Source organism: Pimephales promelas, chromosome 13 (genome assembly GCF_988280905.1).
Source record: "Pimephales promelas chromosome 13, fPimPro1.hap1.1, whole genome shotgun sequence".
Lineage (NCBI taxonomy): Eukaryota > Metazoa > Chordata > Actinopteri > Cypriniformes > Leuciscidae > Pimephales > Pimephales promelas.
This window is the reverse complement of record NC_142781.1, coordinates 25,825,189-25,849,610: the sequence shown is the minus strand read 5'-3', so window position 1 is coordinate 25,849,610 and position 24,422 is coordinate 25,825,189. Positions and strand designations below refer to the sequence as shown.

The 24,422-nt window shown below is 39.5% G+C and overlaps 2 protein-coding genes across 7 annotated transcripts in view; one reads left to right on the top strand and one right to left on the bottom strand.

Annotated features, from left to right (window-relative positions):
* The window catches only part of swt1 (SWT1 RNA endoribonuclease homolog), a 24,902-nt gene extending 11,641 nt beyond the window's left edge, over window positions 1–13,261 (top strand). For 2 of the 6 annotated variants that reach the window (XM_089118740.1, XM_039692274.2), the window contains exons 16-18: window positions 831–897; window positions 1,519–1,586; window positions 6,799–7,886. In XM_089118740.1, the coding sequence (XP_088974866.1) occupies window positions 831–897; window positions 1,519–1,586; window positions 6,799–6,880 (217 nt within the window). In that variant the 3' untranslated portion in view covers window positions 6,881–7,886. Of the gene's footprint in view, window positions 1–830; window positions 898–1,518; window positions 1,587–6,798; window positions 7,887–7,938; window positions 8,033–8,523 lie in introns of those variants that run through there. The other 4 variants (XR_016146054.1, XR_016146053.1, XR_016146055.1 and 1 more) reach the window with 4 other exon arrangements.
* ivns1abpa (influenza virus NS1A binding protein a) lies at window positions 8,964–24,422 on the bottom strand. Its single transcript, XM_039692276.2, has 15 exons — window positions 24,205–24,422; window positions 18,799–19,063; window positions 18,477–18,601; window positions 17,217–17,386; window positions 17,018–17,093; window positions 16,758–16,931; window positions 16,543–16,668; window positions 14,413–14,520; window positions 13,409–13,535; window positions 13,098–13,325; window positions 12,902–13,023; window positions 12,687–12,813; window positions 10,580–10,711; window positions 10,247–10,420; window positions 8,964–10,161 (listed from the first exon to the last, which is right to left on the bottom strand). Exons 3-15 carry the CDS (start codon window positions 18,585–18,587, stop codon window positions 9,905–9,907), a joined length of 1,932 nt encoding a protein of 643 aa, XP_039548210.2. The 5' UTR covers window positions 18,588–18,601; window positions 18,799–19,063; window positions 24,205–24,422; the 3' UTR covers window positions 8,964–9,904.

Below are 24,422 nucleotides of genomic sequence, written 5' to 3'. Positions count from 1 at the left end.
CACTGAAGATTGGAGTAATGGTGCTAAACATTCAGCTTTGCCATTTCTGAAATAGATTAGATTTTGAAATATATTAAAATAGACAATTTTTTTTAAATTGTAATAATATTTTACAATATTACTGTTTTTACTGTATGTTTGATAAATAAATGCAGCCTTGGTGAGCATAAGAAACTTCAGAAGATTAAAAAAATCTTACCGTGCCTAAACTTTTGAAGGCTTGTGCTCATGTAGCACAGCTTTGTTATGTAGCAATATAATTTATGTGTACCAGAAACGTTTTCTGCTGTTGCAGTTATCCCGTGTCCTTGAAGCTTATGTCCTTCGGACACAGGATGTGTAAAACAGGCTTTAGTCTTGGACATGTTTCTGCCATGATCAAACATGTTAAGTCTATCAGACGCTCTGTCTAAATTTAGAAATTTTGTGTCTGTACAAATTTCCTTCTTTTCTAACATCACACAGATGTTAATGAGGAAATGTGCTGATTACTAATTTACAATTTTCGTGATCCAAACACAATTACAGGCTCAGTAAACAAACACTAGAAAGCACTACCCTGCATATGATTGTCTGATAGATTTAATGATTCATCTGATATATTTATTCATTATAATCTTAAGCTTTCTCTTTACTTGTGGTTACTATCAAAACGTAGAAGAGTGCTCTGGTTGACCGATGCATTTTAAAATCACACACAGGATATTCTTAATTGCATATCAGGCAATACCCACAGATTTTATACACAGCTGATGTTCTAGTAATTGCACAGGTGGGATGTCATACCTGTTATAATGTGATAGAAAAATGATAGTTTTCCCTTCCCACAGACTGTTATCTGCGGACAGCAGTGTTCAGGATGCACAGTCACTTCTCTCCTTCATTCAGTCCAGTAAGGTAAGAACAAAACGGCCACTAAAGGTCATATCCACCTTTTTGACTAGTCATGCCCCATATTAAACAATAACTAGTATAATAATTCTGTAATTATTAAGCTGAATTTTCAGCAGCCAATACAGCAGTCTTCAGTGTCACATGATCCTTCAGACATCATTCAATCTTTTATTAAATGGATTGACTAACAATGAGCAATACATTTGTTACTGTACTGTTAACAATAGTTAATGAAAACACAACTGTTCATTGTTAGTTCATGTTAGCTCAGGTCAGAATATTAACAGATTTTAATAATGTATTAATGTTAAAATAAACTTTAATTATGATTAATAAAGTATTTTTCAATGTAGTTATCTAATGTTAACAAATTAAACCTTATTGTAAAGTGATACCAAAAGGATTGAATCTTACATACTCTAAAGTTATGAACTGTAGTGTATATATATTTAGTTTTAGACATGAATTACCATTTATTTTGTTTAGGACAGATCAAATAAACACCAAGAGGTCTAAGATCAACATGACGTGCAGCAATACATGTCCTACAGTGAGTCTGCAGGACGTGTGTGTTGAGCTGTACGCTGTGTACTTTACATTACCAGATGTGCTTTTTGCTTTCAGATTGCTGCTATGGAGCCACGTTTTACTGCCAGGGACCTGTTTGATTGTGTGTCTCAACAGGAATACCGGTGGGTCAAGAGTTATGAGAGATAGTGAGACTCATTAGTTTATCTTCAAGTCATACTCACAGCTTGTATTGCTTTCATTTACCAAGCTACGTCCATGATTCGGTTTGTTCTGTTGTAATGTTTTTACACCGCCCACCTTCAGCTAACAGGCATTTCAGCTGGAGCTCAGCAAGCTGTTCTCAGGTCAGCACTTGCTTCGGCAGGCCTCAGCAGCTATCTACTGTCTCGTAGGGCCATTGAGTTTCTGCCTTAAGGGTGTTATTGCATCATAAGCCTACCCAAACCTCAGAAGACAGTTCTGGGAATCCTCGACATTATCCCTGCCATGGTTAAATGGCAAATTGAATCCTTTGTTCATTGTTTATATGCTGCATTAGAATTCTATTTGGTGATCTGTTCAAAATTTTGGGGCAAGTTTATTTTAAAAAAGTTCGATTAATACTTTTATTCAGCAAGGAAGCATTAAAATCAGTGACGTTTCCATAGTTTCAAAAAATCTTCAGCATATTCAACTGTTTTCAACTGATAATATTAAGACATGTTTCTTGAGCAGCAAATCAGCATGATTTCTGAAGGACCATGCTACACCGAAGACTCGAGTAATGATGCTGAAAATTCAAATTTGTCATCACAGGAATAAATTATGTTAATAATATCTTAAAACAGAAAACGGTTATTCTAAATAGTAATGTTATTTATTCATTTTATTGTTTTACTCTATTTTTAATCAAATAAATGCAGCCTTGATGAGTAATGAGTCGACCCTGAACTTTTGAAATGTAGGGTATTTTGATCAGATTTCGAATGGAAGTATCTCAATATAAATGCAGTATTCCATAGTAGATTTGGATTCAAAATCTCAATTTAATTTTGAATTGATTTTAAATCTAATTAATTCTGGCATATGTCCAATTAAAATTGTAATTGCATATAAAGAAATGATCTTTCAGCTAATCAAATCATACAGGCAGCTATAGTCCAGAAACATAAAATGTCAGCATTTATTAGCTGTTGCTTATGAATAAGCTTTTACATTTTAATCTCACCACCAATGTCACACCTAAAGTGCATTTTAGTCAAGCTTCTGTACTAACTAAACTCATATAATCTCTTTCATTGCATGTTAATATCAGGCAAACCGGAGGAGTCCTGTGTGATCTTGTGTATGTGTATTGAGTTTAGATTCTTGTATTGAGTAGATTCTAGATCGCTCACATTGCGTTGCAATCTGTGCGATAACTCTCACTAATGTGGCACCTGAGTAATAACAGGTTATACTATCAACTGTCCTCTTGTGCACTCTAAATCACAGTTTTGCACTGAGGAAGGCATTAATGATACATCGAATGCATTTAATAATACATCACCGCTTCCCCCCCGAGTCGTTTACCAGAATGCACATTCCTGGTAAAGATATTTCGCAATTTATTCCCAGTGGTGTACAAAGGTGTTTGTGGAACTTGTCCTAACTGGAAACTTGAACGTATGCATATTTTATCTTGTCTCAGAGATTTTCACATTGCCCATTTACTGATTTTGATGAATCCCCAGGCTAATGAGGAGTGTTCTGCTGAATATAATGCTACAAATTAATGAGAATTATTCAAAATATAAAGACAAAGATGTGATTGTGCTTTTAAAAATTTTGATTTACAGTTGGATGTAGCTGTTGTGTTACTGAAGGAGAGACTCTAAAAGAGACAGAGCTTAAGACCCCGGGCTATTTGATGATACCGTTTCTTGATAACCATAAAATTCCTGACTAAGCAGCCAAATTCTTTTTAATAAATTTTTCCCAGGATAGTGTGGGATAGGGATCAAATAACAGTTGACATTGCAATATAATAGAATTTAAACCTATTGGGGTGTGTACTAATCAACTCACTAACTACTAATTCTACTATGGTGAAAGAACGGCGTATGAATATGTATGTTAAGTTATTTAAAGTCTTACTCGCTTATTATTTTTCACCGTAATTCATTTAATGATTAATATTATTCGCATAGTATTTATTGGGCAGTATTTGCACTTAAAACAAAATTTATGCATGAATTGCATCATGTGTCATGTTCACTGTCATAATGTGTCTCTCATTTGTAGTGATTAATTGAGCATTAATTGACCATTTGCACAGTTTTCGTGTGCTTGTCAAGGCTTTGTTAGGATGTGTCTTCAGGGCTGGAGAACACTTTTATTGATTAACCTTATCAGTCAAGTGTAGCTACACGCTCGCACACACATTTGTGGAGCGGTTGACAGCTCATCTTTAGCTCACTTACCTTAGCAAAGTCAATGAGCCGTGACACCCAAGACTTCAGTGACCTCATTTCACGCACTTATCCACGTGTGTCAAATGCATGCTTTAATCAGTACTGTCAGGTACTGCTAATGCACAGAGACAATAATCTGATCATGTACCCAAACTGAATAACACCCATCAGTTGCTTCAATGTGACCTGGTACATAATGCACCGGTCTCAGTAAGTTGCTGTATCAGGCTTTGCTTCAGCTACCTTGAACATTTTATAACTTTAGAAAGATTTCAGTTGGGCCGCATTCCATGAGATATTGATTTGTAGGCTAAAGATTCCCTAAGATCATCCCTTAAAGGGATAGTGCACCCAAAAATGAAAATTATTTCATTAATGGTCACACTTTAGATTAGATTAGGGTCCAACTCTCAGTATTAACTAACTATTAAATGCCACTTTTGCTTTTTATAAACTCCTAATTGCTTCTTAAAAATAGTTAGTATTGTTAAGTTAATGTAATTTGTAGGAATAATGGATGTAGAATACGGGCAGAATAAAGCATTAATGTGTGCTTTATAAATACTAATAAACAGCCAATATCCTAATAATATGCGAATAAGCAACTAGTTGATCGTAAGAATTGGACCCTAAACTTAAGTGCTACCTGAGTAATTACTCACCCTCATGTTGTTCCAAACCTGTTAGATTGTCATTCATCTTCAGAACACAAATGAAGAACTTTTTGATAAAATCTGAGAGCTTTCTGTCCCTCTATTGGCAGCTACGCAACTGTCACTTTGACGCTTCAAAAAGTTAATGAAGAGATCGTTAAACTAATCCATATGAATTGAAAGGTTTAATACAATTTTACAGAACAGATTCAGTTTAGGTTTTTATTCACATATAGACATTTATCAACTTGTGGTAAACTAAAGCTCACGCGAGCTTGAAGAACCAATGAACATCAGTCTTGTGTATTTTGCAGCACGTTTGAGCTTTTACAATCTGTTGAAATGATCGTGTTTTTCAGAAAATTTGGACTAAATGGACATATGGAACAGTTTTACGATATCTTTATGAATTTTTTGAAACATCAAATAAGTGGTAGATGCGTAGCTGTCAATGGAGGGACAGAAATTGCTCAGATTTCCTCAAAAAGATCTTTGTGTTTCAAAGACGAACGAAAGTCTTAGGGGTTTAGAATGATATGAGGGTGAGTAAATAATGACAGAATTTAAATTTGTGGGTGAACTAACCCTTTAATTATCTGAAATGGAAATCAACAGTGTGTTTTGTGACTGTTATTCATTAAATTTGTTCAAGACCATCTTGTCTCTAGGTGCTGAATCTCTCAGCAGGGATTGATATCTAAGCAACACTGACGCTGTCAACTCACAACGGCTGTGACGCTGCTGCAGCTTTTGTCAGATGTTCAGTGTTGCATGTTTGTTTTCGAGCGAGCCCCATCACTGTGGTGTTATGTTCTGTTTTGCTGATTTAAGGATTGGCTTCATAAAGCATTCACTCTGCTGTCTGGTGGAGGGGAGCTGCTCTCATGTTATACGGTTGCCATGGCAACACTGTTGTGAAGCATATAATTTCAAGGCTGGAGGAATGGAGTCTTTTATGTGTTCACTACAAATGGCAACACTTTGTAGTGCATGATATATATATTTTTATAATATATTTTTGGGGGGGAAGATTTATAGGATTTATAAAAATCGTTTGAGAAAGCAAGGTTATATCCTAAACAATTAGCATATTAGAATGATTTCTGAAGGATCATGTGACAGTGAAGAAGTAATGGCTGCTGAAAATTCAGCTTTGACATCGCAGGAATAAATTATATTTTAAAATATATTAAAATGGGAAAATCATTATATATTAAGATTATTCATATATTGTGATTTTATAAGTATAAAAATATAAAACAAAAACACTGGATGGATTTTTATCATTATATGGTCGTGTACAGGCACTGCCAACACACATTTCCGTACAATTTGTAAATTTTTTATTTATTTTTTTATTATTATTTTATTTATTGAAGTGTCTTGCACTCACATGCCCAGCCCAAATAAGCTTAAAAGACACTAATGGCATAAAACAAACATAATACAAAAAAAACGATGACCATGATACAAAAGCACATAGGAAGATGACCATCATAAAAGATACGTTACCATAATTTTCCCAATATAAACAAACAAAACAAAATATATAATGGCAGTGCATGTGCCATTATATGACCCCTTTAACATAACGGCTATGCAACTTTTATACAACAGCTTATGCAACTGGCCCCTCCTCTTCATTTCCACCATACCCTTCTTTACCTAAACCAGCTCGGTGAGGGTGTGCACTGGGAATGAACAAGTGCACGCAATTTTTTTTCCTTCCTTTTTTTGGTATTTTGTTACGTAACATCCATTGGGGAACACAAGATGCAAACAAACTAAGGCAACAATTAGCAACAGGTAGCAAGAAAGAGAGGGAGAAGTCATGAACCACACTACCAGGGAACAAGAGCGGGCGGGGTATGACTGACTCAGATTTCTGAAATTGTTTAAATCCTTTTGCTTTCCCATGAACCACGCTAGTATTAAACACTGAGTATAAACTTTGTTTTGGTCAGACAAGCATTTTGTGTAGATATTTGAAGTTTGTGGCACACTGAGATTGCCTTGTGTTAAAGAGGTCATGAATTGCCTTTTTTTATTCTATAATGTTATTTATTCTGCTGAGTAAGTAAGTTTCAGCCACCTTCTCTTGACCTCTTTCACTTCCTGCATACGAGACATCCACTTCCTGTTTGGAACTTTAGGCAATGTAGTGGAAGTTCTCCTGTGTGATGTGAAACAGGAGGGACACGCATTTTTTCCAAAACAAACTATATATCATATAAAAATGTACCAAGAAGAATGAGAAGACTTATGTGTGTCTCTCTGTTTGTCCTCAGGGAGAAGCTGTGTGTGGGTGGTGCGCAGCTGTCTGAGCTGTATGCAAATCTAGATCACTGTGCTGGCGCTCTGAGGCCCTGATTTAACACCCCATTTTCCATGTTTGGACCCAGCCAACTGTCTAATTGCTACTGGTCCGGACTCCTTTGGACCGACCTGGTTTTTGGTCGCGGAGTCCTAATCGCCTGGAACCAAAGCTGTACCAGCCTACTGATTCTCTGTCCGTGTAACATCCTGTAGCAGTCAGTGCATCAGTCACAAGAGCCTGACATGTTATGCAAAAGTAACTAAATGCAAGGGTTAACAGTCGACAATAATTCGTCAATTTACCCCATGCTCTAGTTCATGTTTAATTTATAAGCTTTAATATATTTTAATTGTTTTAAACTATTTGCATTATTATTTTATTTTACCTTACTTTATAGAGAATGTTTTTGCCCTCTGAGAAAAATAAACTCTTTTAGTGATGATTCAATTTTTTGTTTTATAGGTCTGTAGGGGTTTTTGGTGTTATACCGCATAGAAGGTAGAATTGCCATTATGTTCAAATTGTGATGTGCAACTTTAAAAGTCTTTCTAAGGTCCACTAGCTGTTGTGGTAACAGGTTTTTATGTGTTCAGAGAAAAACGGAGCTATTACTTCATAACGCTGTCGGACACGTCGTTCATTGCTCCGAGGCTCTCAGTAATTAGTGAGTGCAACATCGAGCCGTGTCATGAAAGCCAGTTTTCTTGGGCATCAATCCAATCACCCTTCTGGAAACTATTCTGAAATCCACTCATTTGTTCCATGATTGTAAGAAGGTACATTTTGTTACAATTCTGTTTAGGTCTGATAAGATGCTATATTTTTTTATTCTCATTATAAATCTTTAGTTCTACACATGCAATACCAGCACCAATATGAACTTCAGTAGTATAATTTATATAGACCTTTATAATTTATATATTTTTGTATTATAAATATACTCTGGTTTCATTTGGTGTAAGTTTTGAGATTGTACTATTTGTATTATATTGTGAATAGTTCAAGATGAATATTTTCTTTACATATATTTGCACTTTGATTAAAGAATTTGATCACTAATTATGTGTCATCCTTTTTTATTGCATGTAAATCTGGATTTCTGGTTGGTAAGGCAGCATGGTGACATAGCTTGAGGATTACAGGATTATGGGAACAGTGATAATAATATCCTTGAGATTACGCCAACGTTCAATGACGTAAGCAAGGTAATGGCTGTGACTGTGTTCATAGGTAACTGAGTTCAAAAGACTATTACAATATGGGCAAGAAAAAAAGATTGGTAAAACTTTACTTGAAGCCTTTATGCATAATGCATTATAACGATATTCATAATAATCTTTGCAGATACATCTGAAATAGGTTTGTCATGTGTTTTAATGCATTATACTATAATTTCTTATAACTGTGGTTACAGTTAGTCATGATGTGACCATACAATGCATTGTTAGATGCATGGCAAGGCATAATTAATGCATTAAACAATATGTTTTAAGGCTATAGGCTTGTAGTAAAGTGTTACCAAAATATTATAGCCCTTATCCTACTGAAAATGCCAGTAGCACCTCAATGCAGTACATGAGATCCAGGGGGAGGAGTTGAATCCAGATCCAACTCCTCCCACCACCTTACATACTGTATACCTAAACCTACCTATCTCCACCCCTGATCCCTAATCCTACCCATCTCCACCCCTTAGATCTGGACCCAACTCCACCCAATGCATCTCGAGTTCAAGAGGGTAATTGCAGCGACTTCATGACTGACCCGATGATAAACTGCCAGAAAAGACCTATAATCCCTCCTGTTGGACCTTGTGATTTTGGCCTACTTCCTACCAGCACGACTAATGCGATTAAGTCTAGCTTCTAACAGGTTAGTATTTGTGAATGGAGTGTGAAAGTTGGATAAGAGGAGAAATAAATGGTCTGATAATAAATTATCCAGTTTTCTTTTACCTTCATCTGATCCTAAACCCACTTATAAACTAAACACTAGTGTAATCCTTCCAGAATCATGTAACAATAAAGTCAAACCAACATTCAGTTTTTGAGATAGAATGTGCAAAACATCTTCAATGCAGAAATCCAAGTAAATGACACCTTTTCAATTTTGTTTCTAGAGACACAAACCAAAATATTTTCACAGGCTGAAATGGTTTTATTAGTACGGAAATATCAGCTCATAACAAATGTAGTAGAATTTTATCTGCCAAATAATTAAGGAAAAAAACAAAACCATGGAACCAAAAAACTCTTTTGTTTCTTCCAATTGCTAAACACAGAAAATATTTAAAAGAGAGGATATCAAGAAGGAAATGAGCATATGAGCATCGTTTCACTTGTTTGAATCAGTCAAACAAAAAAAAGTAACAAAAGATCTAATGAGCAAGAGCACTGAAGCGTGGTTAACTATACGCATGTGAGTGTAACTAAACTGGCACTGGTTAGTTCATAACCTCATGGGTGTTTTATGCCTGCTAGCTCATCCATCAATCTATTGGTTACGTTGCAGTGTATCAAAAATATAAAAAAGGCAATCTTTAAAGATTGGTACAGTAATCCTACGTCATGGCCAATGATACAAAAAGGAAAGCCATGTGTTTGAATGTTTTGTAAAATAAGGCTTTGTATAAGCATGGAGCAAAAAAATAAAATAAAACTTCCTTAATGGGTTCAACCAATCAATCCTGTCTTCAACTCGCTAAAAATTATTGAGAAATTCAAAACTACTCAACTCAAAAAGGTACACTCAGTGTGCAATTAATGTTGGCATTCTTCTTAAAAAAAAAAAAAGAAACAACAATATTTACAACAGAAAATAAAGTATGCAATATGCAAAGGCTTAATGTTGCTTTCAGCAACCCCCAACAGACCTCCCCCACCCAAACACTAAGAAAAATCCGCCTCATGGGTGGCTCCTGTGAAGAACCCAACGAGACCACCCTCACACCTCAAAAACCCACCCATCCACCCTCCCGCATACATACAGGACATCACAAAGCACGATTACATCACTAAGCCTGTTAGTTTGAGTGAGATAACCCCCCCGTCCCTATTTGGTTCCCTGACCCCTGGCTCTTAGGAATTGGTGAAGGCATCGGCACAGGGGCTCCACTCGTCTGTTTTAGGGTTGTAGGCCTCAACGGAGTTAAGGAAGTCGTTTCCATCGAAGCCACCAACGGCATAGATGACACCATTGAGCACAGCTGCACCAGCATTGCTGCGTGGCGAATTCATGCTCCCTAGCATCCTCCATTCGTTGCGGGAAGGGTCATACATTTCAACACAACGCAGAGCGTGAGAGCCATCGAAGCCGCCTACCACGAAGAGTTTACCTGAGAGAGACAACAACAAAAAATAAAAATCAGTCACCATATGTAAGCTTAATGGTCATATACTGGCAATTTGTCCTTTGCTTACCTTCATAGACAGCCACTCCAGCTCCTCTCCGGGCTATGTTCATTGGGGCAATAAGGGTCCAAGTGTTATTTTCTGGGTTGTAGCGTTCCACACTGTTCAGACAGTTCCATGATTCAGCTCCTCCGATCACGTACATGAAGCCATCCAACTCACACACGGCAGCCTGATGCCTCCCTGTAGATGCATGAAAATAACATTGAGAACCATTTGTGCAGATCCATCTGGCTTTTTATCTGTGTAATCCCTGCTGTACACTTAAGCTGTGATCTCTTAAGTGCCAGAAACCCCTTTGGAAGCAATTATAAGGATATTTTTGACGTCAATATGACTTACTGATATTTAAAGGGGCACAGCTGGTCCAGGCCTTGCTCACGGGGTCAAAAACATCACAGTTCTTCAGACCTTTCTGTCCGCAAGGATCTGATCCCCCAACAACATACAGCTTGTTGTTCAGAGAACAGACACCTGAAGAAAGAAAACAATAATTGATTAATCTAAGCCTACTGTATTCTCTGTGTTGAATGGACAAATTCAAAATCTCTTTAAAGGGAGCACAGAATCTGGCAAAAACCAACAGATCATTTTTCGTTCTCTGACAAATGAGGTTTCGCTTAGAAAGCCTAACAACTTTGAGTATTACAAAACGATTGCTCAAGGGTCAACACGTACTAGTCCGATCAGAAAATACTGACACTGTAGTGTACATCAACCATGAAGGTGGTCTACGCTCCCATCGTATGTTGCAACTCACTCGCCACCTCCTCATATGGAGTCAGAGGCATCTGAGGTCAATCCGAGCCATTTATATTCTCTGAGCCCTGACAGCTTCAACCCCTCCCCGGAGAATGGCGACTCCATCGCTAGTCGGTTCAGCTGATTTAAGACCAGTTCAGGGACGCACAGATAGATCGGGTTGCCTCTTGCAACTTGACCCATTGCGTCCTGTATTATTCCCTGACCGAGGGCACGCTCGGCACAGATGCACTGGCGCACAGCTGGCCACAGGGCTATAAGTATGTGTTTCCCCCAGTGAGCCTTCTTGCGCAGATCCTACGCAAAATCAGGGAGGACGAGGAGCAGGTCACAATCCAACTCCTGGAGTGGCTACGAGACACGCATACGCGTTGAAGTGGAACCTCTTTGTCAACTGGTGCTCTTCTCGCCGAGAAGACTCCCGGAGATGTTCGGTTGGTGTCATGCTAGCCTTACTTCAAGATGGGTTGGAGCAAAGGCTCTCTCCATCCACCCTCAAAGTATACGTTGCCGCTATTGTCGCACACCATGATACAGTGGAAGGTAAGTCCGTAAGGAAGCATGACCTGATTGTCAGGTTCCTGAGAGGAGCAAGGAGACTGAATCCTCCTCGCCCTCCTCTCGTTCCCTCTTGGGGTATTCTCCGTTGACAAAGCATGCCTGGAATTTGGGCTGGCTTAGTCTCATGTGATCCTGAGACCCTGGCCTGTATATGTGCCCAAGGTTCCTACCACTCCCTTCTGGGACCAGGTAGTAAACCTGCAAGGGCTGCCCCTGGAGGCGGCAGACCCAGCATTGGCACTGCCACCTCTCTGCGTCTATGTAGACAGAATTCAGAATGTTTCAGGAACTCAGACCAGCTCTTTATCTGTTATGGTGGAAAGCTGAAGGGAAAGGCTCTCTCCAAACAAAGGCTGTCTCACTAGATAGTGGACACCACTGCTTCGGCATACCAGCAGCAAGGTCGAGTGTGGCGTCCTCCTGGGATCTAGCGCATGGCGCCTCGCTAACAGACATCTGCAAAGCTGCATGGCTAGGCGACACCCAACACATTCGCTAGGTTCTACAATCTCTGAGTGGAGCCCGTGTTCTCATGTACTCGCTTCAAACAGCTAGTACTAGACCCGCTCAGGTGTCTTCGCTTGCTCGCCATTCCACTCCACGGACTGGATACGTACAATGAGCTCCCTCCTCAAACCCTGAGTTCCTCCAGCACTGCTGACGTTGACGCCACAGTCTATTACTTGTGCGTTGGCTAGGTGCCTTCTGGGCAACCCCCATGTGTATTTCCACTGTAAGCCTCTCTGGGCATGTGTCTTTCCCTCAGCAAGCCACCTTGCCACCCCTGGGGTTGAAATTTTCCACCTGCGGCTGGATACATATGGATTCTCCATATATGTATCACTCGGGGTCATATGTGTATTCTCTATGGAGATGTAACGTCTGCCTGCCACTTCAGCTGTACCGAGGGGATCATCTGAGCTCAGTCTTGGCTCCTCAGCTAAGAAACATATCTGCATATTGCCAGCTTCCTCCTTTTATACCCACGAGGTGGGGCAGAGTTGCACCATGCAAACCCATGGCACCCATCTGAAACCCATCTGAAGACCCATGGCATTTCTTTTGTAATACTCGAAGTTGATAAATGTAAAAGTGAAGTTGAAAGAAATGAAAGTGAAGTTTTTACCTGCATTGCAACGATTGGTCCTGAGCTCCGGCACTTGAGTCCACTCATCAGCACTGGGGTTGTACGTCTCCCCACAACTCAGTTCATCAGAATGGCCGTTGGACCCACCCATCACGTAAAGCTGATCCTGATTGGATAAAAACAAGTTTTTACAGCACTTTCAAATACTACTTATTAATAACACATTTGACACATTTTTTTACACATATACACACCATGAGCACGGCCATCTGAAACCGAGCACGTGGAGTCCTCATTGGAGCAATGAAAGTCCAGCTGTCAGTCTTCATGTCGTAACATTCCACAGTCCTCAAGCACTCCTCCCGATTGTAGCCTCCTGAATAAAAGATCAAGAGTTGCTTAACGAAGTCAAGAGAGACATTCAGAAGTTTCTTTGTGTGGTCCACTAACCTGCAGCGATGAGTTGGTCACTCAAAGCAGCGATGCCCAGGCCGGAGCGAGCATATCGCATGGGCGCCATCAGCTTTTCAGGTTTCTCTTCCAGCGGCTGGCCCTCGAAACTCAGACTCTTGGTTAGGCAAGGTGTGGATGAGGGCGAGGCCTGGGGACTGCTACGCCCATGCAAAAATATCACGCACAGCATGCCGTTCAATACAGCCAGACACAAGTATGTATTGTCTGTGGGGAGAGGAAAAGATAACTTGAAGCAACTGCAGAGAAGTCTCAACGATCTGATGAACACATCAAAAGTGCAAACTTACTGGTCGTCTTCTCAGAAGCTATGTATTTCCACTCTTGCTTGCAGGAAAGTTTTGCAGATCCAGGGGAGAGGCTGCCAGAGGAGCTGGTGCTCGGCTGTCGGTGTACGTTCTCACGTAGGGGCTTCTTCTGCAAAGGCACAGTGCAGCTACAGACTCCGAGCCCATGGTCCACACACATACAACCTCACACAGTCCCAGACCCGTCTAGGCGTAAACCTCACTCAACTTATCAGATGCAGGCTACATCAGGTGAAAGGAATATTCCTGGTTCTATGAAATTTAAGCGCCATCAACAGCATTTGCGGAATAATGATTACCACAAAAATAATTTGGACTCATGTCTCATTTTCTTTTAAAAAGTAAACCATTAGGTTTTGTTAAGGTACTAACAATTGTAGTGAAGGGGGGCCATTTTTAAAGGATCTAAAACAAATATGAAGCTATACACATTAATTCTTCGGTTACATCATTGATTATTTGAGCTGTAAGGCGGTTACGGTTTAAATCTTAATTTTTACAGGCATTTTAGCCATTACTTTGTCATGGCAACAGAGTTGGATAGAACTCAAAGAAGATTACTATATAGAATAAAATGTTGATTAGTATATAGAATAAATGTATATAGAATAAGATTATTTTAAAATTTACAAATTGGCCTCATTCACCTTCATTTTTGCTTTCTCTTGGGGGAAATGAGTTTTTGTGCTAATCAACATCATGCCACAAATGCTTTTTGATTTGAGCATGTACTGAACCTTGGAATATTTCTTTGACCTTATATCTACATTAATCTAATCCCAATGTAAAGCCACACTATAAGCAGCACAAAAACCCAATCCACACACTCATCACGGACACGCCGTGATCTCTTTAGCCTTAAAACGCTCAGACTCAACAGCCCAACACAACAAAGCAGCTGCTCTGCTAGCATTACACTCAAATCCTGCATTCGCTATGGGTCTGCTGCAGTCCAGCCTGAGAAGAGCTCAGCGCTGGTTGTGTACCTGCACAAACTGGATGTGGTCATCCTCAGTGCCGAACACCTCAGCCTGCCCGTCAAGCAGGCTCCCATCGAGCAGCTTGTGATCGGCCGAATAGTACAGCGTTTGCACCTGCAAAACACACAGGGACAACAAAACCCATGTGGCTGTCTCCATGACAACAGAACACCCAACAACGTGGGTCAGGGAAGAAAGAAAAGTTAAGAAGGGGAGGGCCATAGCGCTCGTTCGCTGCAAGATGCTGGTAAAAAAAAAAGCTTCTTTAAGATATGAACACAGTGTTGCTGTGGATCATTTCACAAGATCTTCGGGGCTTTTCACTGCACTGAAAACAGCAGAATGTGGATCACAATACTTTCGCCACAAAGCATCTTGGGAACCTTCATTTAAGTTTGGAGAAGGAAACAATCAAGCTTTTCAGTGCAGGTTCAGGGGGTCATCCTGCAGCCATCTTCTCAGCTGAGGGGGTTAGTCAAATCAGACGTCATCACATAAACTCCAGGTCAACACTGGTTAGCTGTTTTCAACTTTAACAGCTCAAAAAAATCCCTCGTTTAAAAAAAAAAATCTTGGATTGTCTTCAAGCTTAAAGAAAAGTGAATTAAAAACCAAATGAAATACTAAGTTCAGTTCAAATAACTGAAAAAAATCCACTGAAACTGAATAAAGTAGCGCTATAAATTTAAATAAGAAAATAAAGTGCATCAGTGTTGATAAGGGATGGGCTTTTCGCTATTTTTGTCTATGGGAACTCGACAGAAATATTAAGTGAGTACAGCACATTTGCAGTTATTAAGTTATTAATCTTGCACCATGAGTATCACATTTTTACGGAGCTGCCCTTGACCGACTGTCTACAGTGCTGACGCCAACTGATTAACACCAGTAGGTAACGCTGAAAATAAATAAAAAATTACAAATGAGGCCATTTGTGTATAGCTATAGTAGCTTCTTTCAGTTTGCCGAATACTGATTGTTGTAAAATGTTGAAAACGAAAAAAAAAAAAGGTCATGTACTTTTGAGTACTTGTGCCCATCCCTACTGGGAATGTGTCCAAAAGCAGATTAAAAGGAACTAGGAACTGAGAGCGACTTGAGAACATCCCTTTAAGCCGCACTCAGTTTCCACTTCCTTTATTTAGAAGAAAAGACATTGTAGGTGCCATTATGAAGCCGATGGCTCTCTTCCTTTACTTTCAACGGTACGTAATCAGTATTCAAATGTATACTGTGTAAATGTAAAATGCCCTAGTGGCATAAACCATTCATTTTAGTCAGTTATCTGAATATTCTGCAAGTTTGTGCATGAACAACTGTGTAACATGCTTTGATTTACTTTGCAATGCATGCATATGCAAGTTGACTTGTGTTGTGTGAGGTGTCGTATGTGAGGTGGACTTAATATGTGAATGTCTTGAACACATTTATACTTGGAGATCTGAAGTGTCATTTTAAATGAACAGTGTACTGTTGTTGGTGAGTGCATTTGATTAACAGACAGGAGCCTGGCACTTGTTTCACCACGGCTCCCTCTCGTTCTTTTGTTATTTTCTTTCTTTCACTGACTCATTACCCTGGAGGCCCCCAGTCTTGGTTTCTTCAGTCTTGTGAGAATCCTGCTGATGTTTGCTCTAATAAACCTAAGGAGAGATAAATCAGTGGGGAGGAAGAACTGTTAGTGCTGGTTCCCAAAGAACGCACACTCACTCACACACTCACACACCTGCTTAGAGAAGAGAGAGATGTCATTGGGACGGCAACATGCCATGTCACTCTCTGCGAGCAGACAAGAGTAGCTGCAGTTACTGCACAGCACTGAACATTCAGGAGGCTTTTAGATTGGCTCACCTGGACTACCCACTCGCCTTTGCGGAGGGTGTAACAGCCCCTGTTCTGTACCTAAACGTATATTCTTAAAGGCGCGGGGTGATTTGTGGGTAAAGGGGGAGAGCAAACAAAAATATATATATATATATATATATATGGAAGCCAAAGAGAACAAACCCAACCGACCTCTACCATTAAGATGGCTGGTGTGAACGGACCTGTTAAATCTGTGAATGGGATGAATTACGAGGGGGAAGAAGTGAGGGAGGAGAGAGAGAGAAGCTCACAGTGGAGCGCAGTACTGACCTCCTCCATCAGTCGCTCCAGGGGTTCGCCATTTTCCCACAGGCTGCGTTGCACCCAGCCGATGACCTTGGAGTACAGCTTGCCGTTACTAGGCAAGGTCAAGTTATCCTCCAGAATCACCTCCAACTATAAAGCAGACCAAAAGAAAGTATTTGGTTAGCATAAGCGTGCAATCAAGAATAGTAAATGACCCGAAAGTTTAAAGGCCAGCTCACTTTAAGGCGTGGAAGCTTGAGGAAATCCTCTTGCTCAGACACGTCTAGAAGGTGCTCCTGGATATAGCTGTCGATCTTGCCCAGCAGACGGCCGTCTCCCATACAACTGGCAAAGTTGCGATAGGAGATGACACTCTGGGAATCCATCTTGGAGAGAAGGTAGTCGCCACAGATCTGGTAGCAGGTACAAAAAAGTAGATTAGGGCTTCATCTAAAGGAAGCCAGTCACAAATACACAAAAACATGCTTAATATGCCTACCTGCTTCACTCTGTCCATTTTGAGCCGTTTGGCTGCAGAGTAAACCTCCTTAACCAGCTCTTTATCTGCCTTCAACCTGCAGAAAGCAAAATTAAATATCAGAAATCATTGATAGCCACACATGGGAAGCCATTGATATGGTAGAAAAAGTGCCCTATGATGGCTCTGATTGGTTTATTGCATGTTTTGTGTCTCTTACTGGGCAGTGTAAGCATAGTTGAGAAGGATCTCTACAGCCTCAGGGTCCAGATCCTCAAACTTCACATGGGAGATTCCATGAGGTTCCAGGTCGCTGTTAAAGATCTCAAACAGGTACGGACTGCAACAAGCCAGCACTGCCCGGTGAGCCATCAATTCATGGCCGCACACCTGCAAAGATAAAAAGGGCAACGGTTAAGTCTATAATGGCATTGTAACAAAGAAATAGGCACCACCAAGTAAATTAACTGTACATCTGGATTTTCAGATATGATGTTTGGCCAGTTAAATGTTGCTAAGGTGTTCTGAATGGGGTTTAGTAAGTTGCGATGCAGTTTCTAAGGTGTTCTGTGTGGTTTTTACTAGCATGTTGCTATAGAAATTTTTTTTAGCAATTAATTGCTAATATTAGCAATAGCAATAGGTTGGCTAGCCTGGCTAACGCCAGACCACGCATCATTGAGAATGAAACATGGTCTGGAAACCACAAGTAAATTTTCTCGTATTTGTGGCATGGTTTACGAGTGCCCAGAGCCGTATTATTGGGTGCTACGAATGTCTATCAAATACGCCTGTGCTCCCTCCCCGTTCTGTGATTGGTTCCCTATTTCAGGGGAAAATTTGGTTCATGGTATCCAGACTGCCTAGCGGCGCGAATAAAATCGTGCTGCGGCAAGGCAGAATAGGGAAACCCAGGCTATATATAGCTTGGCAGCATCATTAAAGGGATCTATCACCCAAAAATGAAAATTCTTTCATCATTTACAAAAGAAGATATTTTTAAGAATGTTGGTAGCCAGACAGTTGACGTAACCATTGACTTCCATACGGTCAACTATCTGGTTGCAAACATTCTTCAAAATATCTTCTTTTGTGTTCAACACAAGAAAGAAACTCATACATGTTTGGAACAACTTGAGGGTGCGTAAATGATGACAGAATTAAAATTTTGGGGTGAAATATCCCTTTAAATAGGCCTAACAAAAAAACTTACAATATTTCTATTTGGAACAAGAGAGTCTTTAAGGAAATTAATTTTGATAATTAACTATTAAATCTCTTGTTAAAGCTTTCAAGCATTCTTTGAAATATTCTGAACACAGAGGGTATGCCTTTGCCTGTTAATGAACGTCACACAGCTAAAGGCCATTCAAAGATCCAGGACCTGAGTCTAATGAAACACACTCTTCTACCCTGAGTCATGTTTCAGCCTTCTCGTAATGACACCGAGAATAATAAGGTTAAAAAAAGGGTGTGTTACCTGAAGTCTCACATCACAGAACTGTCCATTCTTTCTAAGGGCGTTCATTTTGGCCACGGTGGAATCCAGGAAACTTTCGTCCTCAAAGATCAAATATCCGTTGGGAATCATTTTGGAAATTAAGCCTTTGCAAAAGCAAAAAAAAAAAAATTAATTCAATTTTATGATTTTATCACAAAATATCTTTCCCAGAAAGTGCATCTTACATAAACATCACCCACACATCAAAAATACAATTTATCATTTATTTTAGCCGCTGGCTAAAAAGCTGCCAGTCTATAATCACTATAAAACCATCTAAATAAGTCACGTGCTTCCTTACCTAATACCGAATGGCGTTTGTCTGGGAGAGGTGGTTTACTTGGGAAAGCCGTAAAAAGGCACGGGTGAAGAAGAACCAGGAATGGGAGTGCCTAAGTTTTACTTCACTGGAAGTGGATGGAAAAGGCAATGCCAGGCAACCAGAGGGCACAGCAGGGGGTCAGAGGTGACTCAAACTCTCAGGCTTAGAGTGACTGCAATCAAGTCCTCGGGTGTCCCGTTGGCTATAGACTCAAACCTTTTCTATGTTGATCGTGCATTATAACCTGCAGGACAAAAAAAAAAACAAACAAACAAGAGGTTATTATGACACCACACCACATGGGAATTTATCGGAAACACTGATCACATCAATGGCAATTTTTAGAACGTCAATGTCCACATCATCTATTACTGATGTGAAAAAAAAAAACAATGGAATTGAAAGGTTCATGTGCCGCTCAAGGGCAGATCATAGACTGACCCAGCTTTGCACTACTGATTGCTTTCATGGTGTTAAACACATGCCTTGTTCAGGATCAGCCTTCACTTCTGCTGCACGGACAGTTCAAATTAATCCTCCAAGACAGAATCGGTCTCATGCTGACTTAATTCAAGAAGCTACCTAAAATGATGACTTTTATTATATTTATAATTAACAAATTATTATTATTAAATCTCAGAACATGCTTTTCCAACCTTTCCATCAAGTCTCCCTTGGTCAGGCATTTCTACAACCCCCAAACACAATTCTCTCCTTCCCCCGCTACCCACATGGCTCTACCACACCCACAATTCTGGAAATTTCCACAGGTCTTTCAATGCCTTTTCAGCCAGCAGATGGCCCAATTCTAGGGGCGGAGGATGGTCACAAAACCAACAACTCACTTGGTCAGGAATTTTGATGGATTTATCACATTCCCACAATGATGTGGCTTCAGCTGTGTGGGGATGGAAAAATGCTAAGCGAAAAACAAATGAGCTCCAGTGTGTGGAATCCTTGTGTTTTGCATGAAAATCTGCTGGTATTTTTCCACACACATCTTTTTATTCACTTCAGCCTCAGCCGGCGTAAATGCAGGCAGTGGAGGTCTTTGGATAATCTGCTCATCCTCGCTAGCTCTTTCCTACGCAGGGGCTGATTATTGAAAACAGTAATCGGAAAACTCTAGGCCGTAATTTACCTTCTCATAGAGATGGTTAAAGATAAGTGGCATTGGAGAAACACTTTCAAGCACAAGGAAGGATGAGTAAAAAGATGGAAGCAATAAATGATGATTCATTTTAAGTTCTTCTCATCAAAACCTTGTCTGATCTTCAACACTGAAGTTTATTCCAGAACTCCAAACTCTTTCCAAAAAAAAAAAAAAAAAGGTCAAGAGATGTTAATAAACTCAATAAAGGGTCATAAGATTATCCGAAAGGAAAGCCACGTTCACAAGTCCATGGTGATGCTGATGACATAAGAGCTGATGACATACTATCTGGTGTGTCCGTGTATTCGGGTTCAAATAACTAGCTGGGCAAAGAAATTCAAGTCTTCCTCTGTGTCGAAATCCTTAGACATGTTTGTGAAGATTGTTTTGTTTACAGCGTGCGTCTCCCTTAGAGACTGTAAATGAAGCTCAGGCGCACCAGATAACACGTCAGCAGCGTCACTGAACGCGGCTTTACAGAACCGGAAGTAAATACAATGCTGAATAAAGTCGTAGTTTTTGTTATTTTCGGACCAAAATGTATTCTAACTAATCCAGTCATGTCACATGGACTACTTTGATGATGTCTGTATTTCCCTTATGGACAAGGACAGTATACCGCATACATAGCCTACATTTTCAATGGAGGGAAAGAAAACCCTGACTAAATCTAAAATATCTGTGTTTCGAAGATGAACGGAGGTCTTATGGGCTTGGAACGATATGAGCGGTGTCGGAACGGTGAGTCATTAATGACATAATTTTTGGGTGAACTAAGTCAACTAACCCTTTAATCTGCTGTTGGTCCACTTGGAGTGGAATCAAGAACTGACACTTCAAACCAGGACACTTACGGGTTAGACAACAGATAAAGCCGACGGTGACTTTGCAGCTTTACATGGACTCACAAATCGGTTCATTGTGTGCGGACAACCACAGCATACAAATACTGACAAAGCAGAGAGTGAAAAGACAAAAAGACGGACAGATATTGAAATGTGTGGTGGAAGAAAAACACTTTGAAAGACCATTTTGTGCATATAATCCCCTCTAGCAAGTAGAGAACAGCCCGCTCAATCAGAAAGCGTGGGACAGACAGCGAGGCGAGAGAGAAAGAGGAGAATGGGTTGAAACACACAGCAACAGTTGTTCTATTGACTCTGCAGCAGTACTCAACAGATAACCCAGATTGAGCAACAACTTAATACGTCGCATATGGCCATGCTAAAAAATAAAACTGAGGCTAGAGAGGACATTGTGTTCCTTGCATGCGATTTTAGTCAGTTCAACCCACTTATAGTCTGCCCATGACCACAAGCGACATATACGATTATATTGGTCTTCGTCATGAGACTCCTGTTTTGCAAGTCACGCTTTCTCTCTGGGAACTCCACCAGCTCTGAGAAAAAAAGGTGAACTACATTACTCAGTGTCCGAAACACACAGGCTTGCTAACGTTTAGATTTAATCATTGGCCAGATTTTGCTATGCAAATTGATTCACAGCAAATTTTACCAGGAATCAAGACCATGAATCATGAGTCATGACCTTGGCATTGTTAATGCTATACAAATAATAATGATTTTAATGAATGGCCCTGGACGTCTATCGTAACTAATAAGCTCCAACATACTGTACTTTTTTTTACTGAGTTGACAAATCCCTCAATGTACCTTTAAGCTCATGAATGGCTTGCACAACAGTGATAAACTTATGTAGAGTCTGCATAAAATGTGTAGGAAGGGCATTGGGTGTGCAACAAAAAAAATAACACTCTGGTTAAATGGTTGTGCGAAATCATGAGAGGCTATGGAAGAAGCATGATGAAAAGTTATATCATATAATCATATTCAGATGTGAGGTACAGACCGAGCTGCATTTCCAGGGGTTAGATAACACCTGCCAAAATCCATGATTTACTCTCTCTCAGCCTAAACTAAAACACGCAGCTACTATTTCCATAAACCCACAGGCAGCAGAAGAGCTTATGAAATTTAAACTCGTAATTACAAAGATGGAAAGGAAACACATTATGACTGCTCCATCATAATAATTCCAATAATTACTTTTGTAGATTTTTTATTTTATTTAGATTGTATTTATTTAATTACTTTGTGAATTTACAGATTACATTCAGAGGGCAAAGAGCAGCAAAGCTCCTGGTATCTTTGCTTCTTTATTTATATCTGCCCCTCTCTAATGAAATGCTAACCTTTATGGAAAAAGGTTAATGGGAGAATACAATTTAAGGAGTGAGCTAACAGAGCCAACGGGTGATCTCACACACGAGAACAGGCTGGAAAATTGCATAATCCTTCACCACGTATAAATAATGTTTAAAAACTGAGAGACAGAACATTGATTTTATTTACAGTGGCCATAATAGAAAATGTCCCCATGTGATTCACATTAACCACAACATGCAATGGAGGAAAGGCAATTAAACAGCCAAGTAATTCTTTGAAAATAAATGCCTTCTATTTCGATTCTCTAAGAATCTATGCATCAAAATGCACAAGGAAAGGTTGTAGTTTAGGAAGCACTGCATATATTTCCCTTACAAATGAAGCATTGCAGTGACAATTAGGTCATCCATTGGCAGATGTGAAGTTAAGGAACAGAAACGGCTTTATGAGAAGTGAAACTGCGGATTCCTGTGACTTGTAAATGGGATTGTTAAATATGACTGGAGATTTGATGTGAGCATGACTGTAAATGTGATGTACTGTGGGAGTGGGAACATAGGTTGTGAAAATGATTACAGGTATGTAGAGATAACATATGTAGAGAGAAAATAAGCAAATAATAATGATAATAATAATAACACCTATAACCAGACAGGGAAATTCCACAGCATTTGCCAAACCTGCAAATTTTTCTATATATCCCTTAAACAAATAGGTACCTATATAATTCATCCAGTTTTGGCTGACATTTCCTTTCATCTTCCACAAAAGATATTAAGTCAGGTTTGAAAATAAGATGATTTTAGAGAAATGCAGCTTAATAAAATAATTAAGAATATTGTGCAAATAATTTAAACTCTACACATATACATAGTTAAACGTAACATATATTTCCAAATATCTACTTAATGTATGAGATATGTTAATCACAATCAAATATCATCGATCATCGAAGCGACGTGCAAAAGATAAAACATGCAAGGACACATTTCTGTGGTTACGCCCCATTACATCCACGAATCCTGATAGGCCAGAACGTATGATTCCGAACGATTCGATTGGCCAGATGACGTGTCCATCAACACGCCTCGTATCCACGTTCCCTGCACAATGAAGCTTGCATCATACGGAACCTAGAACGTTTCTGAACATCTCGACCAAGCCTACAGTAAAATACAAAACTAGGTCAGTAGGACCTGGTCGTAATTTTAATATATTCCTGACTAAAAATCAACGACGAGGTAAAATGTATGTTCTGCATCAAAATACACGAGCACTGCTTTCAATGAACCACACCGATCACTCTTTTTTTAACCTTGACAAATCGTCCTGTTCCTATTTTTTATTAATTTCATTCGTGTGTTCGTCAGCATTTACTGTTCTTTTGTGATGACGAAGGATAAAGAATAATTCCATTTTAAGAATGAAGAAATGTTAAAATTGTGAGCAGACAACAGCATTATCATGGTTAGCACATTCAAGCCTCTTTTAAAATGAAATTAAAATTAACGTTACATGATTGTAGTGAGTGTAGAGCTGCTTGCCCAATGTATAATGAATTGAATGTGCATTATTTCCTGATTATTTCCAGCACCCGCAATAACGTTACTATAAATGCCAGTTGGTGACGTTCCACTAACGTTAGCTGTAGCAAATGTAAACCCGTCCGTTTATTTTGTAGGAAAATATTACTTACTTTATTTATTTAATTTAAAATCAATTAAAAATAATAAATTAAAAAAAACTCAACATTTGATGAAAAAAAAAATCACGGTTTGTTGCAAACAGCAATCGTTGATCTCACGCGAGCGATTCTCTTGATGAGAGCAATGCAGTTGCCGATTTCATAGCAGATTACAACGCACCATATGGCAATCGCGTGAGTAACGTTACATGTAAACTGTCTTTATGTGTAACACAAAAATAACAATGTAACGTTAAAAGCAAAATCAGTTGTAGATCTTTAAAAAAATAAACACGTAGTATGAAAGAATCCTGGGAGGACAGGAGACATGAAGCTTCAGTCATTACTTTAGAGATTCTTACCTGATCTGTTTGACGGTAGACGATGGTAGACATATTTAAGGTCAATTAAAAGCTGTTGGTTCGGGATATTGCAAAAGCAATAGATATGGCACGTCTCTGCGTCCGTACAACCCTGTCGTTCCAGGTATGGAGATTGTTGGATTGATCAGCGAGCGAGCGAGCTTTGACAGCGACTCCGGTGCACGCGGTTAACAAAAGACACGGAGCTGGATCGCGCG